Source organism: Leucoraja erinacea, chromosome 10 (genome assembly GCF_028641065.1).
Source record: "Leucoraja erinacea ecotype New England chromosome 10, Leri_hhj_1, whole genome shotgun sequence".
Lineage (NCBI taxonomy): Eukaryota > Metazoa > Chordata > Chondrichthyes > Rajiformes > Rajidae > Leucoraja > Leucoraja erinaceus.
This window is the reverse complement of record NC_073386.1, coordinates 23,870,465-23,883,500: the sequence shown is the minus strand read 5'-3', so window position 1 is coordinate 23,883,500 and position 13,036 is coordinate 23,870,465. Positions and strand designations below refer to the sequence as shown.

The 13,036-nt window shown below is 43.3% G+C and overlaps 1 protein-coding gene across 1 annotated transcript in view; it reads left to right on the top strand.

The window, feature by feature from the left end:
• pik3r3b (phosphoinositide-3-kinase, regulatory subunit 3b (gamma)) overlaps positions 1–13,036 on the top strand; it is a 497,548-nt gene that overhangs the window by 139,284 nt on the left and 345,228 nt on the right. The window contains exons 3-4 of the mRNA XM_055641708.1: positions 4,838–4,930; positions 12,122–12,199. Coding sequence (XP_055497683.1) covers positions 4,838–4,930; positions 12,122–12,199 — 171 coding nt within the window. The remainder of the gene's footprint in view (positions 1–4,837; positions 4,931–12,121; positions 12,200–13,036) is intronic.

The following is a 13,036-nucleotide window of genomic DNA, read 5'->3' as shown; positions in this document are numbered from 1 at the left end:
TAATAATAAACTATAAGGTGTCAGGGGTTATGGGGATAAGGCAGGAGAATGGGGCCGAGAGGTGTAGATAGATCAGCCATAATTGAATGGTGGAGTAGACTTGATGGGCTGAATGACCTAATTCTGCTCCTAACACTTATGAACGAAACTAAGTTAAATTGTTTTCCACCCTAGATGAACAACTACCCTTACCAGCCAAGTGATGTAAAACTATTCATCAACTATGAAAATGCAGAAATAGAAAATGCAGAAATACAGAACGTAGAAAACTAGAGCAGAAGTAGGCCATTTGGTGCTTTGATCCTGCATAAATTCAATCAAATTCAATTTAACGGTGGCTGGTGCTTTATTTTAATGATGTAAACCCACTCTCTCTATATAACAGTGGCCTAATGCTTTGAGTGCAAAAGTTTCTTCTCCTCTCAGTCCTCTGTCTCGCTCTTTATCCTAAGGCTGTGATTCCCTCATTTTAGACCCTCCCTTTTAGGGAAACATCCTCGCCACATCCAGTGTCTAGCCTTGTCAGAGTATTAAAAGTTTGAAGGAACTTGATGCTTTTATTTGCTTTAATGCATTCTCTTTGCCCACGAAACCACAAAGAGGACATTTCATATTTAATTCATTGTAGAGAGGCCCTTTGAAATTCATGAGGCATTATCTTCAGAGAAACTAAAATAAAAATGACTTTCTGCTAATGCAGCAGCCAACATTAAAACATTCCCAAATGCACTTTGTGTAAGAAGGAACTGAAGATGCTGGTTTAAACCAAAGATAGGCGCAAAAAGTTGAAGTAACTCAGCGGGACAGGCAGCTTCTCTGGAGAGAAGAAATGGGTGGCGTTTCGGGTTGAGACATCTGATCTACTATGAATCAGTATGTCTGAAGAAGGGTCTCGACCTGAAACGTCATCCATTCCTTCTCTCCAGAGATGCTGCCTGTCTCGCTGAGTTAATCTAGCTGTTTGTGTCTATTCCAAATGCACTTTGTTGGGGAAAGATATCAGGGTCTGACATAGTGTTGAATATCCTAATCCGTCTGTCCAGGCCTGGAATTTCCAGGAAAGTTTAGGTGATTCTGAGATATATAGAGCAATTTCTCTGGAGGAAATTTGCATGTAACTGATTTATACAAAAATAGTGGGATACAAGGAACTGCAGATGCTGAAATATTGAACAAAACACCAAAGTAATTCAGTGGGTCAGGTAGTACCCATGGAGGGAATATATAGTCCAGACCTAAAATATTGTCTATACATTCCCTCCACAGATGCTGCCTGATTCGCTGAGTTAAACCCCTGTCCCACGGTACGAGTTCATTACAAGTGTTCTCCCGAGTTTGCCCTGATTCGAACTCGGAGATTTACGGTAATGGCCACTCGTCGGTACTCGGGGCTCTCGTGGACACTTTTCAACATGTTAAAAATCTTCATGAGTCTTCCCGAGCTTACCTGCCGTTAGCGAGTCTTCCCGAGTACCTGCCGTTGGCGCTAAGAGACGTCCCCGGGCTCCGACGTACCCGCTACGTTCATTTTCCATGCTTACCACGAGTTTGATTTTTTTAAACTCAGGAGAGCTCTTGAATGAACTCGCACCGTGGGACAGGGCTTTTACTCCAGCACTTTGTGTTATACTAAAACTTTGCTGTATCTGAATTTTGTTGATAATGCCTCTAAAAATCTTTTCCCCTTATTTACTTAGCTTCATCAAAAAGTCAATGATCATACAGCATGGAAACAGGCTCTTCAGACCAACCTATTTATGCTGACCAAGATGTCCTATGTAAGCTAGTCCCATTTGCCTGTATTTGGCCCCTATCCCCCCAAAACCTTCTCTTTCCATATACCAAGTATATTTTAAATGTTGTTATAATACCTGCCTCAACTACCTTCTCTGGCAGCTTAATCCATGCGCCCACCACACTCTGAGTGAAAAGTTGCCCTTTGGGTTCCTATTCAATCTTTCCCCTCTCAACTGGGTAAAAGATTCAACCAATCAATTCCCTCCATAATTTTATACATCTCTATAATCTTAGCCTCTTGTGCTGCCAAGAAATAAAGCCCTAGTTTGCCCAACCTCTCCCAATAACTCGTGTCCTCGAATACTGGCAACATCTTTGTTAAAAAATCCAGATTTCCAAACATTCTCCACATGGGAAAAGATGAGTTTCCTGGGTTTTTAGTGGAGCTAGATATATACCCAGCAATAGCAAGCAGCCACGTGACACAGATGGACCTGACTTTTGATGTAATTGACCCTTGAATTTGCTCATTAAGATCTGCACAACGCCCAGCTAAATGTTTTCGACCAGAGTTGATGCTCTTAATATTTTCCAGTTTAAGCACCTGCCTCTCACTGCCCATTTTAAAAGAAAAGGAGAAGTGCAGACAGGATCACAGGGCACAAGGCAGGCAGTCACACTGTTGCTAATGTAACATTCTTACTCGATTGGAACTGGTTTAAAAATATTAATGTTGGCTGACCTTATACAGGTCCACCACCAATTTTTCAGCAACGGGCGGTCCAGACTCTCCTTTATTCACCCCCCCCGCCCCCTCCCCACACCTGGAAGTCCCCTCTGAAAATGTGTTACCCACTCCAAGAGAGGTGGCTGATCTTGACCTCATCAGGACTTCCATGCCTATCAGTGGGTCAAATTTGGCCCCTGCAGCTGGGGCTCTGGAACTCCGGCCTGGCCTGAGCATTAATATCCGTTCCCATAGCTGACTTCTGCTGCTGACTCCCGCTGCTGACTTTTCAGGATGGTATCTCGGTCCTCCCAATAGAAAATGGATAATCCAAAAAGGACCTGGAACCAAGGGTGTTGGAAAATTGGTAGTGGACCCGTACCTGGAAATTTGGGAGTAAATCCCTGATGGTAAAGGATTCATAAAGGATAGGGGGTTAGTGCAGGAAAGTGGCACTGAGGTAAAGGACCAGCCACGCTCACAATGACAGACAAAGCAGGTGTGAAGAGAAGGTGAAGCTTCCATTTCAAATGGAACAAATAACTATATAATTTACACATAGGTCCAACGGGTGAAATTCTAATTTGATGGCTTTTCATTGCTTGCACTAACTGTCATACAGATATATTCCAGGAAGATTTTCAAATCAACAAACAAGATTTGCAGAGGATGTTAGAATCAAATTCACTGCTCTGCACATGAGAAAATAGGTTATTTTTTACCAACAGACCCTAACTTAAATTGAGTTCAACTTCCAGTGGCAGTCCCTCAAAGATAAAAAAAAAAGTGGCCAGGAGATTTGTCTGATGTTTTCCCAGTGTAATAGAACTCTTAACCTATTACTTGTGGAGAATACATTTATTGTCAAAATGTAAGATGTATTTTGAATTAAATTATTGGTGCACTTATTTATAGTTTGGGCTGTATTGGGCTGTATATAGATTGGTGGGGTGGGTGTGGAGGGCGATTAGAGATTAAACATTGTGTATCATGCCATTGTTACTCGTGCAGTTTAGCATTGGTTTACATAGATGGATTAAATATCAGACAGCATAGTAAAGAAAGATTTGGGATTAGATTAGTGGTTTCAATCCACCCAAAATACTTGTTGTTAAATTTAAGTGCCTGCACCATAGCCCTCAGTCAGAATTTGACACTAGGCAGCAGAGACATGCTGGGCAGGTCTTGTAAAATGGCTAATGTGGGGGTTCAGAAATTGCAGTTGCTCCATATTCAACACTAAAGAAGGGTCCCAACCCGCAGCATCAACTTTCCATGTTCTCCAGAGATGCTGCCTGACCCGTTTAGTTACTCCAGCACTTTGTGTCCTTTTTTTGTAAATCAGCATCTGCAATTCCTGTCTACCATAATCATGTGCCCTTTCTCCCTACCCCCTGATTTTTTAATTTATGTATGTACATATATGTTATGTATATGTGTTTGTGTGTATATGTGTATATGTATGTATGTATGTGTGTATGTATTTATGTATATATATATATTTTCCTTTTTATTCATATAATATATATATATATATCATGCATATATCATCATCCATTTTCATTCATTTTCATCATCTTCATTCTCATTTTTTTTTTTCATTCAATCGTTCGCATTCATTCATTCATTCAATCATCAATTCATTCATTCATTCATTCATTCATACATTTATTCATTCATTCATTCATTCATTCATTCATTCATTCAAGGGTAGGGGAACATGGAGAATAGGAATCCTGTAGTGGCCACTGTCTTTGTTTGCAGGGCCCTCTTTTTGGTGGCTCGCTGATCTGAGCGTGGCTTGGTAATCCCACATTGAGAATGAGCTCAACTCACGTCAGCAAAGGCTCAGCTCCCAAAAAATGGTCTAAGCAAGAGGTTAAGCTTCCATGAAATGTACTTTTTGTAAGAATTCATTGGAAAAAAAACAAATTGCAGTAATGATCTTTCAAATAGTTTATGTAAATGTGTGATCCGGATTGATACTGTCATCGAAGAGCACTGAATTTGCATATAAAAATTGTGCACTTGTTCCAGTTGTTGAAAGATGTTGTTGTCCATGGTGTAAGCTGGTCAATTTTCCACCTGCAGGCTCGAACATAATTAAAGTGACTCCACAATAGAAAGTGCCTAGAACGGAGTTGCGACCTAGCGGATATAACTGCAGTTGTAGGAGTGCGCCTTTCAAAGTCACCTATCCGGCTGGACTAGCCAACTGGACTACTTGTCGAGAATGATAATAATACATTTCAGTATATAGGACGTTTGCAGTTTGTTACATAATGGGCATGATTAAAAATCCAGTTCTGATAATGCTCAGAGGAGACTGCGGGCAGGCATAATAAATAGTCTCTCTGTGTTCTACATTGACAGTTCCCTCGGGGCAAGAGCTAACTGAGCTGTTAACTTTGCCGGATCAAGCATCGCAGATTGTGACAAAGCTGATTGAGGCCTTGGAGAAGCAAGGTACGTTTGTTAAGAATTCTCTTGGTTACATTTTTTGGTCATATTGCAGCCACTTGCCGGTTACACGCACACACCAGCATGCAAGTGTCTGTCTCGGTCAAATGAACAAATCCTCCATTTTTGCATACAGGTCGAAGGATTCAAGCTATGTTTCATGCTGAAGAAGCGTTGATTTTCAAGTAAAAACAGAGACTGCTAGAAGTAGTCAGCCGGTCACCCTTGGAGAGAGAAAGAGAGTTAATGTTTCAGGTCAATGATTCTTCGTTAGGGACATTGACATCAATCAAGTGGAAGGCAGCCAATTGGCCCCCACCAGAACTTTAAAGGACAAGGCAAACATAGCAATATGGCAGCATGACAATGTTCTGCTGGAAGCCTAGATCCCCAGCAAGCTTTCTGCTTTTGCTGGCCTCAGAAAAAACTCTTTATCTGGGCGGGGTCTGTATTGCAAAGTTTTTGTCATAAACAGCTGGAGCCATAAGATTCCTGGAAAAATAATCTCGATCATGGCTGAAACAAGGAATATTAAGGAGTCTGAGGTGCAAATGAGGGAGCATTGTTATAGAATTATATCATTCTTTCTGATTACCATAATTTAAAGAAAACAGAAAAGAGCTCTGGCACACTCACAATCCTCAACACAACAAATATCCTGCAGCCATACAAGCAATTGAAGTTGTCTCAGTTTCCATCCTGTGAGTGGCCTTCATCCTTCCAAAGCTTTACACTTTTAAATGTGCATAGTCTGTGAAGAAGTGGTCGAGAAGAATTGGCCGAATAGATTTCCCCTATATTGGGTTAACAAATAGGTAATACTTGACCATCTTCATACATTACTTACATTTAGATCTATCGTCTGCTTCTTCTTGTGTTATTTCTTGACATGGGCCTGTCCTGTACGGTGTGCCCGACAATTACTCATGGTCCTCTGAGGGGCCTGTACTGCTAAAACATCAAGCATGCATTAGTCACCTGGGGATCTTATTTTCAGATTTATAATCCTGTTTTTATCTATCTATTCTGTACCACCTTTTCCTAAAACTCACTTGTTCTGCAGTTCCACTTCAACAGAAGACTTTCTCTATTTCCTTCCGCTATCAAAGATGGCAAACTTCAATAACTCTTGCATTCTAAATCACTTCCATATCTTTCTCCCCTTTTACTTCCTACTCTCTGTCCAGCTATCCCTTCTGATCATCTTCCTTCTGATCCCAGCCATCCAGTCAAAGAGTCATTTTGCATGGAAACTGGCCTTTCGGCCCAACATGTCCATGTGTACCGTGATGCACCATCAGCCAGCCCCATTTATTGCATTTAGCCAATATTCCTCGAAACCTTTCCTATCGGTTCATAATCCTCATTTTCATCCTCACTTCCTCAGCTCAATGCATTCCAAGCCCGAGATGATGCAGCCCATTCCTGAACCTGCAGCACTCCACTCACCAAGGGCCAACACCAAGACTACCCCCAAACCTGCAGACAAGTGCTGCTGTTATTTGGCAAACTGACATCTATCTCACTGAGGCTGAAGACTAACTCAATGACACCTCCTCATACCTCTCATTGAACCATCACCCCCATCACTAAACATTAGGCCATTGTCTCGCAGAAAATTGCTGAATTTATTTCCTCTGAAGAGCCCCCCTTTAATAACCCTTGTTTCATGTTACCCAAGCCCCACTTAGCCAATTCTGCTTCCTACTGGACCACAAGCAGGACTGCCAGCGTCGACACATCACTTCAGCCTGTTCTTGCTCCACTCACAGAATATTGGGATATGGTTATAAAGAGAAAATATAGTTTTATTTACAGTGGGTGGTTGGGATTGCGATGGGTAGTGCAGACAAGTTTTCGAATGTGAGTTCCTTGTTTCTCATAAAAAAATATGCACATGACGTTGGAAATTTCACTTGAGACCTCGGACAATTTTTTGCCCATCTGATTTAATTTCCATCAAGATTTGAAAGGAACACCCAGGGCTCATGTCCAAGGATGGAAGATGGAACCAGTGTTATAGACAATAGACAATAGGTGCAGCAGTTGAACATTCGGCCCTTCGAACCAGCACCACCATTCAATGTGATCATGGCTGATAATCACCAATCAGTACCCCGTTCCTGCCTTCTCCCCTTATCCCCTGACTATCTTTAAGAGCCCTATCTAGCTCTCTCTTGAAAGTATTCAGAGAACCAGCCTCCACCACCCTTTGAGGCAGAGAATTCCACACTCACAACTCTCCGTGTGAGAAAGTGTTTCCTCATCTCTGTTCTAAATGGCTTAAGGGCCTGGCCCACCAGCATGTGACTGCATGCGGCTAGCACGACCTAACGTGGTTGCTTGAGCCGTACGGCCTCGCGGGGCCGGTCCCACTTCGATCGCTGGAGCCGTATGGAGTTGTGCAGGGCTCCGAAAAACTGACACTGTCCAAAATTTCCGCGCGGTAACGGTCTGTCGGACCGCAGCCGCATTGAGGTTGTACACAGCGTCTCGACGGTCGTACGCAGCATCTCAACTCCGTACGCAGCGTCTTGACGGCATGCGCCTAGCGCGTGGCGTTGCGCAATGATGTCACCACCCGTCGTGCCGTTGCATGATGACGTCACCGCCTGACGCCGTGCGACGTCCAAATTCAGTCGGCCCGCCTCCTGCCCAGCCGATTGGTGAGTATGATGTCGGGACCCCGCACAACTCCAGACGGCTCCACTGTTGGAAGTGGGACCGGCCCCGCGAGGCCGTACCACATTTGGTCGCGCTAGCCGCATGCAATCGCATGCTGGTGGGACAGGCCCTTTACCCATTTTTCTTAAACTGTGGCCCCTGGTTCTGGACTCCCTCAACATCGGGACCATGTTTCCTGCCTCTAGCGTGTCCAAACCCTCAATAATCTTATATGTTTCAATAAGATCCCCACTCATCCTTCTAAATTCCAGAATATACAAGCCCAGCCGCTCCATTCTCTCAGTATATGACAGTCCCGCCATCCCGGGACTTAACCTTGTAAACCTACGCTGCACTCCCACAATAGCAAGAATGTCCTTCCTCCAATTAGGGAACTAAAACTGCACACAGTACTCCAGGTGTGGTCTCACTAGGGCCTTGTACGACTACAGAAGAACCTCTTTGCTCCAATACTCAAAACCTCTTGTTATAAAGGCCAACATGCCATTCGCTTTCTTCACTGCCTGCTGTAATTGCATGCTTACTTTCATTGGCTGATGAACAAGGACGCCCAGATTCCATTGTACTTCCCCTTTTCCCAACTTGACACCATTTAGATAGTAATCTGCCTTCCAGTTTTTGCGACCAAAGTGTTGCTCAGGCGCATCAGGATCTAGCAGAGGCGGCCTCCAAGCACAAAACATTATTGTACCTTTTTAGAAAAGAAGTCAGGAGGAACATTCAAGTATGTTTGCTCAACATTGTCACAACAAGGCACCCTGATCACACTTATTTCCACCATTTGGACGGTGTTAGAGTTTTCAGGCTGAACCATGGGTAGACCAGACTTGGAGTTGAGCATTGAAGTTATTGGAAGAGTCATGAAAGGGAAATGCTTTTGCTCATGTGCTCCTGATTCAGCCACAGGAGTGCAGGCAACCTTGGAAATACTGTCCACTTGTTCCAATTAAAGCAGAATGATGGTTGTATATTCGTAATTTCCCAAGCTGCAGTTCTGGTGAATGAGTTTCAGTGTCAAGAGAGCACAAGCTCCTAACATACCCTCAAACTCCTTCAGGCAGCAATAGGTTCCACTTCGAAAAGTCCTGAAGGAAAAGGCTAGCACCAGAGTGACATAGGCAGACATCATTTCAACATTTAAAGCAGTGCTGTAATTACCCCAACAAGTATTGTTTGATGTGGTTTCATTACCCTGAATGTGGCCAAGGGGATCAGAGGGTATGGAGAAAAGGCAGGTACGGGATACTGAGTTGGATGATCAGCCATGATCATATTAAATGGCGGTGCAGGCTCGAAGGGCCGAATGGCCTACTCCTGCACCTAATTTCTATGTTTCTATGTTTCTATTAACAGCACAGGGTCCTCCACAAATTGCTTGAGTAGGCAATCCTCAGTGTGACATTTGTGAAGAAGGGTTTCGGCCCGAAACGTTGCCTATTTCCTTCGCTCCATAGATGCTGCTGCACCCGCTGAGTTTCTCCAGCATTTGTGTGTACCTGACATTTGCCCTTGCAGGTCCTTTCATTGGGCTCGTTATGGGACACATCTGTGTTTGAAGAAGGACCCCGACCCAAAACATCACCTATCTATATTCTCCAGAGATGTGTCCCCTTGTATCTCAGGCAGTATTGGTGGCACTGTGGTGCAGCTGAAAGAGCTGAACACTTGGGTTTGATCCTGACCTCTGGTGCTGTCTGTGTGTTAGTTTGCATGTTCTCCTTGTGATTGTGTTGGTTTCTTCTGGGTGCTCTGGTTTCCTCCCACATCTCAAAGATGTGTGGGTTTATGGGTTAATTGCCATCTTTAAAATTGCCCCTAGTGTGTAGTGGATGAGAAAATGTGATGAACTAGAACTAGAGTAATCGCTCGTCAGCGTGGATTTGGTGGGTGAAAGGGTAGAAGATCCAGGCTGAATCTCTAAAACTCGGAATAAATGGAACTGCAGGTTCAAGTCAAATGGCAGAATCGCAGGGCTAAGTGAACATGGATTCATCTGTCGCATAGGTTTTGTAATTTACAGGCAGTCCTGAGATTACGACAAGATTTTGTTTATGACAACTGTTCATAACCCAAACTGTTCATAAGGTGAAATGAACAAGAACTGGGTGTGGGAGCAGTTCATAGAAATCGCTGTGATGAGAGAATGAGCCCGTGTTAGGAAAAGTGTTTACCAGTTGTCCTCGCTGACTCAGTGAGCGAGCGAGTGAGTCTGCTCCTTATTCCCAGCTCTGCTCAGCCCCATCCAGCCCCCGGTTGTTGTGGCCGAGAGGTGTGGGATGAGCGAAGATACATGGAAATGCTCTGTTCCCACCCGACGGAAGATGCCTGCAGACCCACAGCAGCCAACTAATTGATCCCGCCGGACTCCCAAACACTCGCTCGTATGAACAACTGTCCAGTTTAGTTTAGTTTAGAGATACAGCGTGGAAACAGGCCCTTCGGCCCACCGAGTCCACACCAACCAATGATCCCCGCACATTAACACTATCTTACACACACTAGGGACAATTTACACAAGCCAATTAACCTACAAACCTGTACGTCTTTAGAGTGTGGGAAGAAACTGAAGATCTCGGAGAAAACCTACGCGATCACGGGGAGAACGTACAAACTCCATACGACAGCATCCGTGGTCAGGATTGAACCCGGGTCTCCGGTGCTGCAAGCACTGTAAGGCAGCAACTCTAACGCTGCACCACCGTGCCGCCCTTGTTGTTACTTTAACTTTTGTTACATCGTGATTTCATAACCCAGGGAGAACCTGTACATTGCATTTTATGCTCAATTAATAGTCTTCTTGGAGACATTTATTTTAGTAAGCAAAACAAGTAGAATGAATGCAAAATGTATGAATCATTTTTGGAGGTAATGCCATGAGCCTGAAGTCAAGGGGGATTTTGAGTGTTGTGACAGAGCAAATATTGTATACCACAGTACAGTGCACGCTTTGTGCCCTTCATTTCCAGTAAGTTGATGCTGTTGTGTAATTTGTCAGACCAATAAAGTACTGGCGCCAAAACCCTGTGGCTTTCTCAGCCCTAAATATGGCCCGAGCGTAGAGGAGAATAGTGGTGACTCTTACATGAGGAGTTCATGCATTCGCTGACTTCACTGGAGTCATCCCTAGTGAAGGACTGCTGGGAGCACACTGTCAATGGTGTGGAAAGCCTGCTAAATTCTGGCAGTGCAGGTCAGGCTCCCAAGGAGCATGATAAAAGTGTAGGCACTCATCAGTGGCAGTCATCTACACTATCTGATCTTCAAAAGTCAGTGGCTGTGGTTCCGGTCATAGAGTCAAATGGTTAGAATCATACCGCATGGAAACAGGATCTTCAGCCCATCTCATTCAAGATGCTCATGTACACTATTCCCATTTGACCCATATCCCATATCAATGGATGTTTCCATTAGTGGGAGAGTCTAGAACTAGAGGTCATAGCCTCGGAATTAAAAGACGTTCTTTTTTAAGGAGATGAGGAGACATTTATTTCGTCAGAGTGAGGTGAAGCTGTGGAATTCTTTGCCACAGAAGGCTGTAGAGGCCAAGTAAGTGGATATATTTAAGGCAGAGATAGATAGATTCTTGCTTAATACAGGTGTCAGAGGTTATGGGGAGAAGGCAGGGAGATGGGGTTAGGAGGGAGAGATAGATCAGCCATGATTGGATGGCGGAGTAGACTTGGTGGGCCGAATGGCCCAATTCTACTATTCCTTATAACCTTATGACCTCTAAATCCTTCCTTTCCTTTCATTTTATAAATGTTTTTCAAGTGTTGTTATTGTAAAAACCACAGCAACAACTTCTGGCAGTTTGTGCTGTATAGGTGCAACATTGTGTGTGATGATTTTGCCCTGATTTAATATTTCCTCTTTCACATTAGACCTATGCTCTCTAGTTTTTGAATTCCCCAACTCTGGGGGAAAAAAGACCATGTAACTTTTCTCTATCTATGATCCTCATGATTTAAACACCTCTATAAGGTCACCCCTCAATTTTCTATGCAAGGATTAAAATCCTAGTCTGACAAACCTTTCCCTACATCATAGTTCCTTGAGTTCTGGCAAAATACACATTAATATTTTCAGCACACTTACCTGCTTAATGGCATAGAATTACCAATAGCAAGGTGACCGAAACTGAACACACAACTCCAATTGCAGCCTTACCATTGTTATTTACAACAGCAACATACCTTCCCAACATCCATACATGTCCTGACTAATAAAGACCAGTATGCCAGAAACCTTCTTCACTACTCTGTCCATGCAGATGATATGCCATTTTCAAGGAACTATGTACTTGTCAACCTATGTCCCCTTGTTCTTCAACACTCACCAGAGCTCTACCATTCCCTGGGGTTTGATTTCCCAAAATGCAATACCTTGCTTCACCTAGTTAACTACAAAGGTTAATTCACAGAGTTGCTACTTTTATTGTCGCTTCATAAAACAGCAGAATACATTGATCTTATTCCTACCTAACATTGGAACATTGTTCATTTTCCCTGACAGGTGCAGAAAATGAAAGCCTTTATAGGCCTCCCTCTGGCTCACCCAGTGGCTTGGAGATCAAGGAAGCTCTCGAAATTGGTAAGATGTTAATGACTGTAAACAGTTTAAACTAATTCACCCTAATTTTCATTAGTAAAGAATCAAATCAACCGTCAATATTAGATGGATTTCTATTCACCTACCGATACAACTAAATGCGGATTGAAAATCTTTATGGTTACTTGACCAAAGTGGCAGTATTTCATATTTGAGTCTAATCAGCAAATGTTATATTCTGATATTTCTACTAACCTTCATTAATGTTAAAGTAAATACCATGGTTGATTCCCTCCTGTACAGCCCGGCTATGGCCATCTGTTATAACAGAAGTGTTGCCCTGCCTCAAGTCTTGCAATGCACAGAATTGGAATCAAAACCAAGCCCTCCCTGTTTCAATGTTAGGTGGTATTCTCTGAAACCGAAATGATTTTGTGTGCTGTGTGATCTGAAATAATTGAAAACCATTTGCAAAAGAAAGATGTAAAATTAATATGAGTTCCATGATGTCCACAATTTTCCTCCCCTGTATCTGATGTGTTCACACATAGAGGAGTCCTGACAAGATCAGTAAGGTATGACGTTACACAATACATCTGGAAGCAATGCAAAGGATTTTGAGTTGTAGGTAAGCATCCACTTGATTTCATTACACTGTTCCCTAAATTCACCTCAAGCTTTGGAAGGTCATGGGACATTTGAATCAGCTCCACTAACCACCCCCAAGACTCTGACTCCCTCCATCGTTTTGCATACTGCAGTGACAGAGCACGCAAAGTAGGCACTTTTAAGGCCATAAGGAATAGGAGTAGAATTAGGTCATTCGGCCCATCAAGTCTACTCCGCCATTCAATCATGGCTTATCTACCTCTCCCTCCT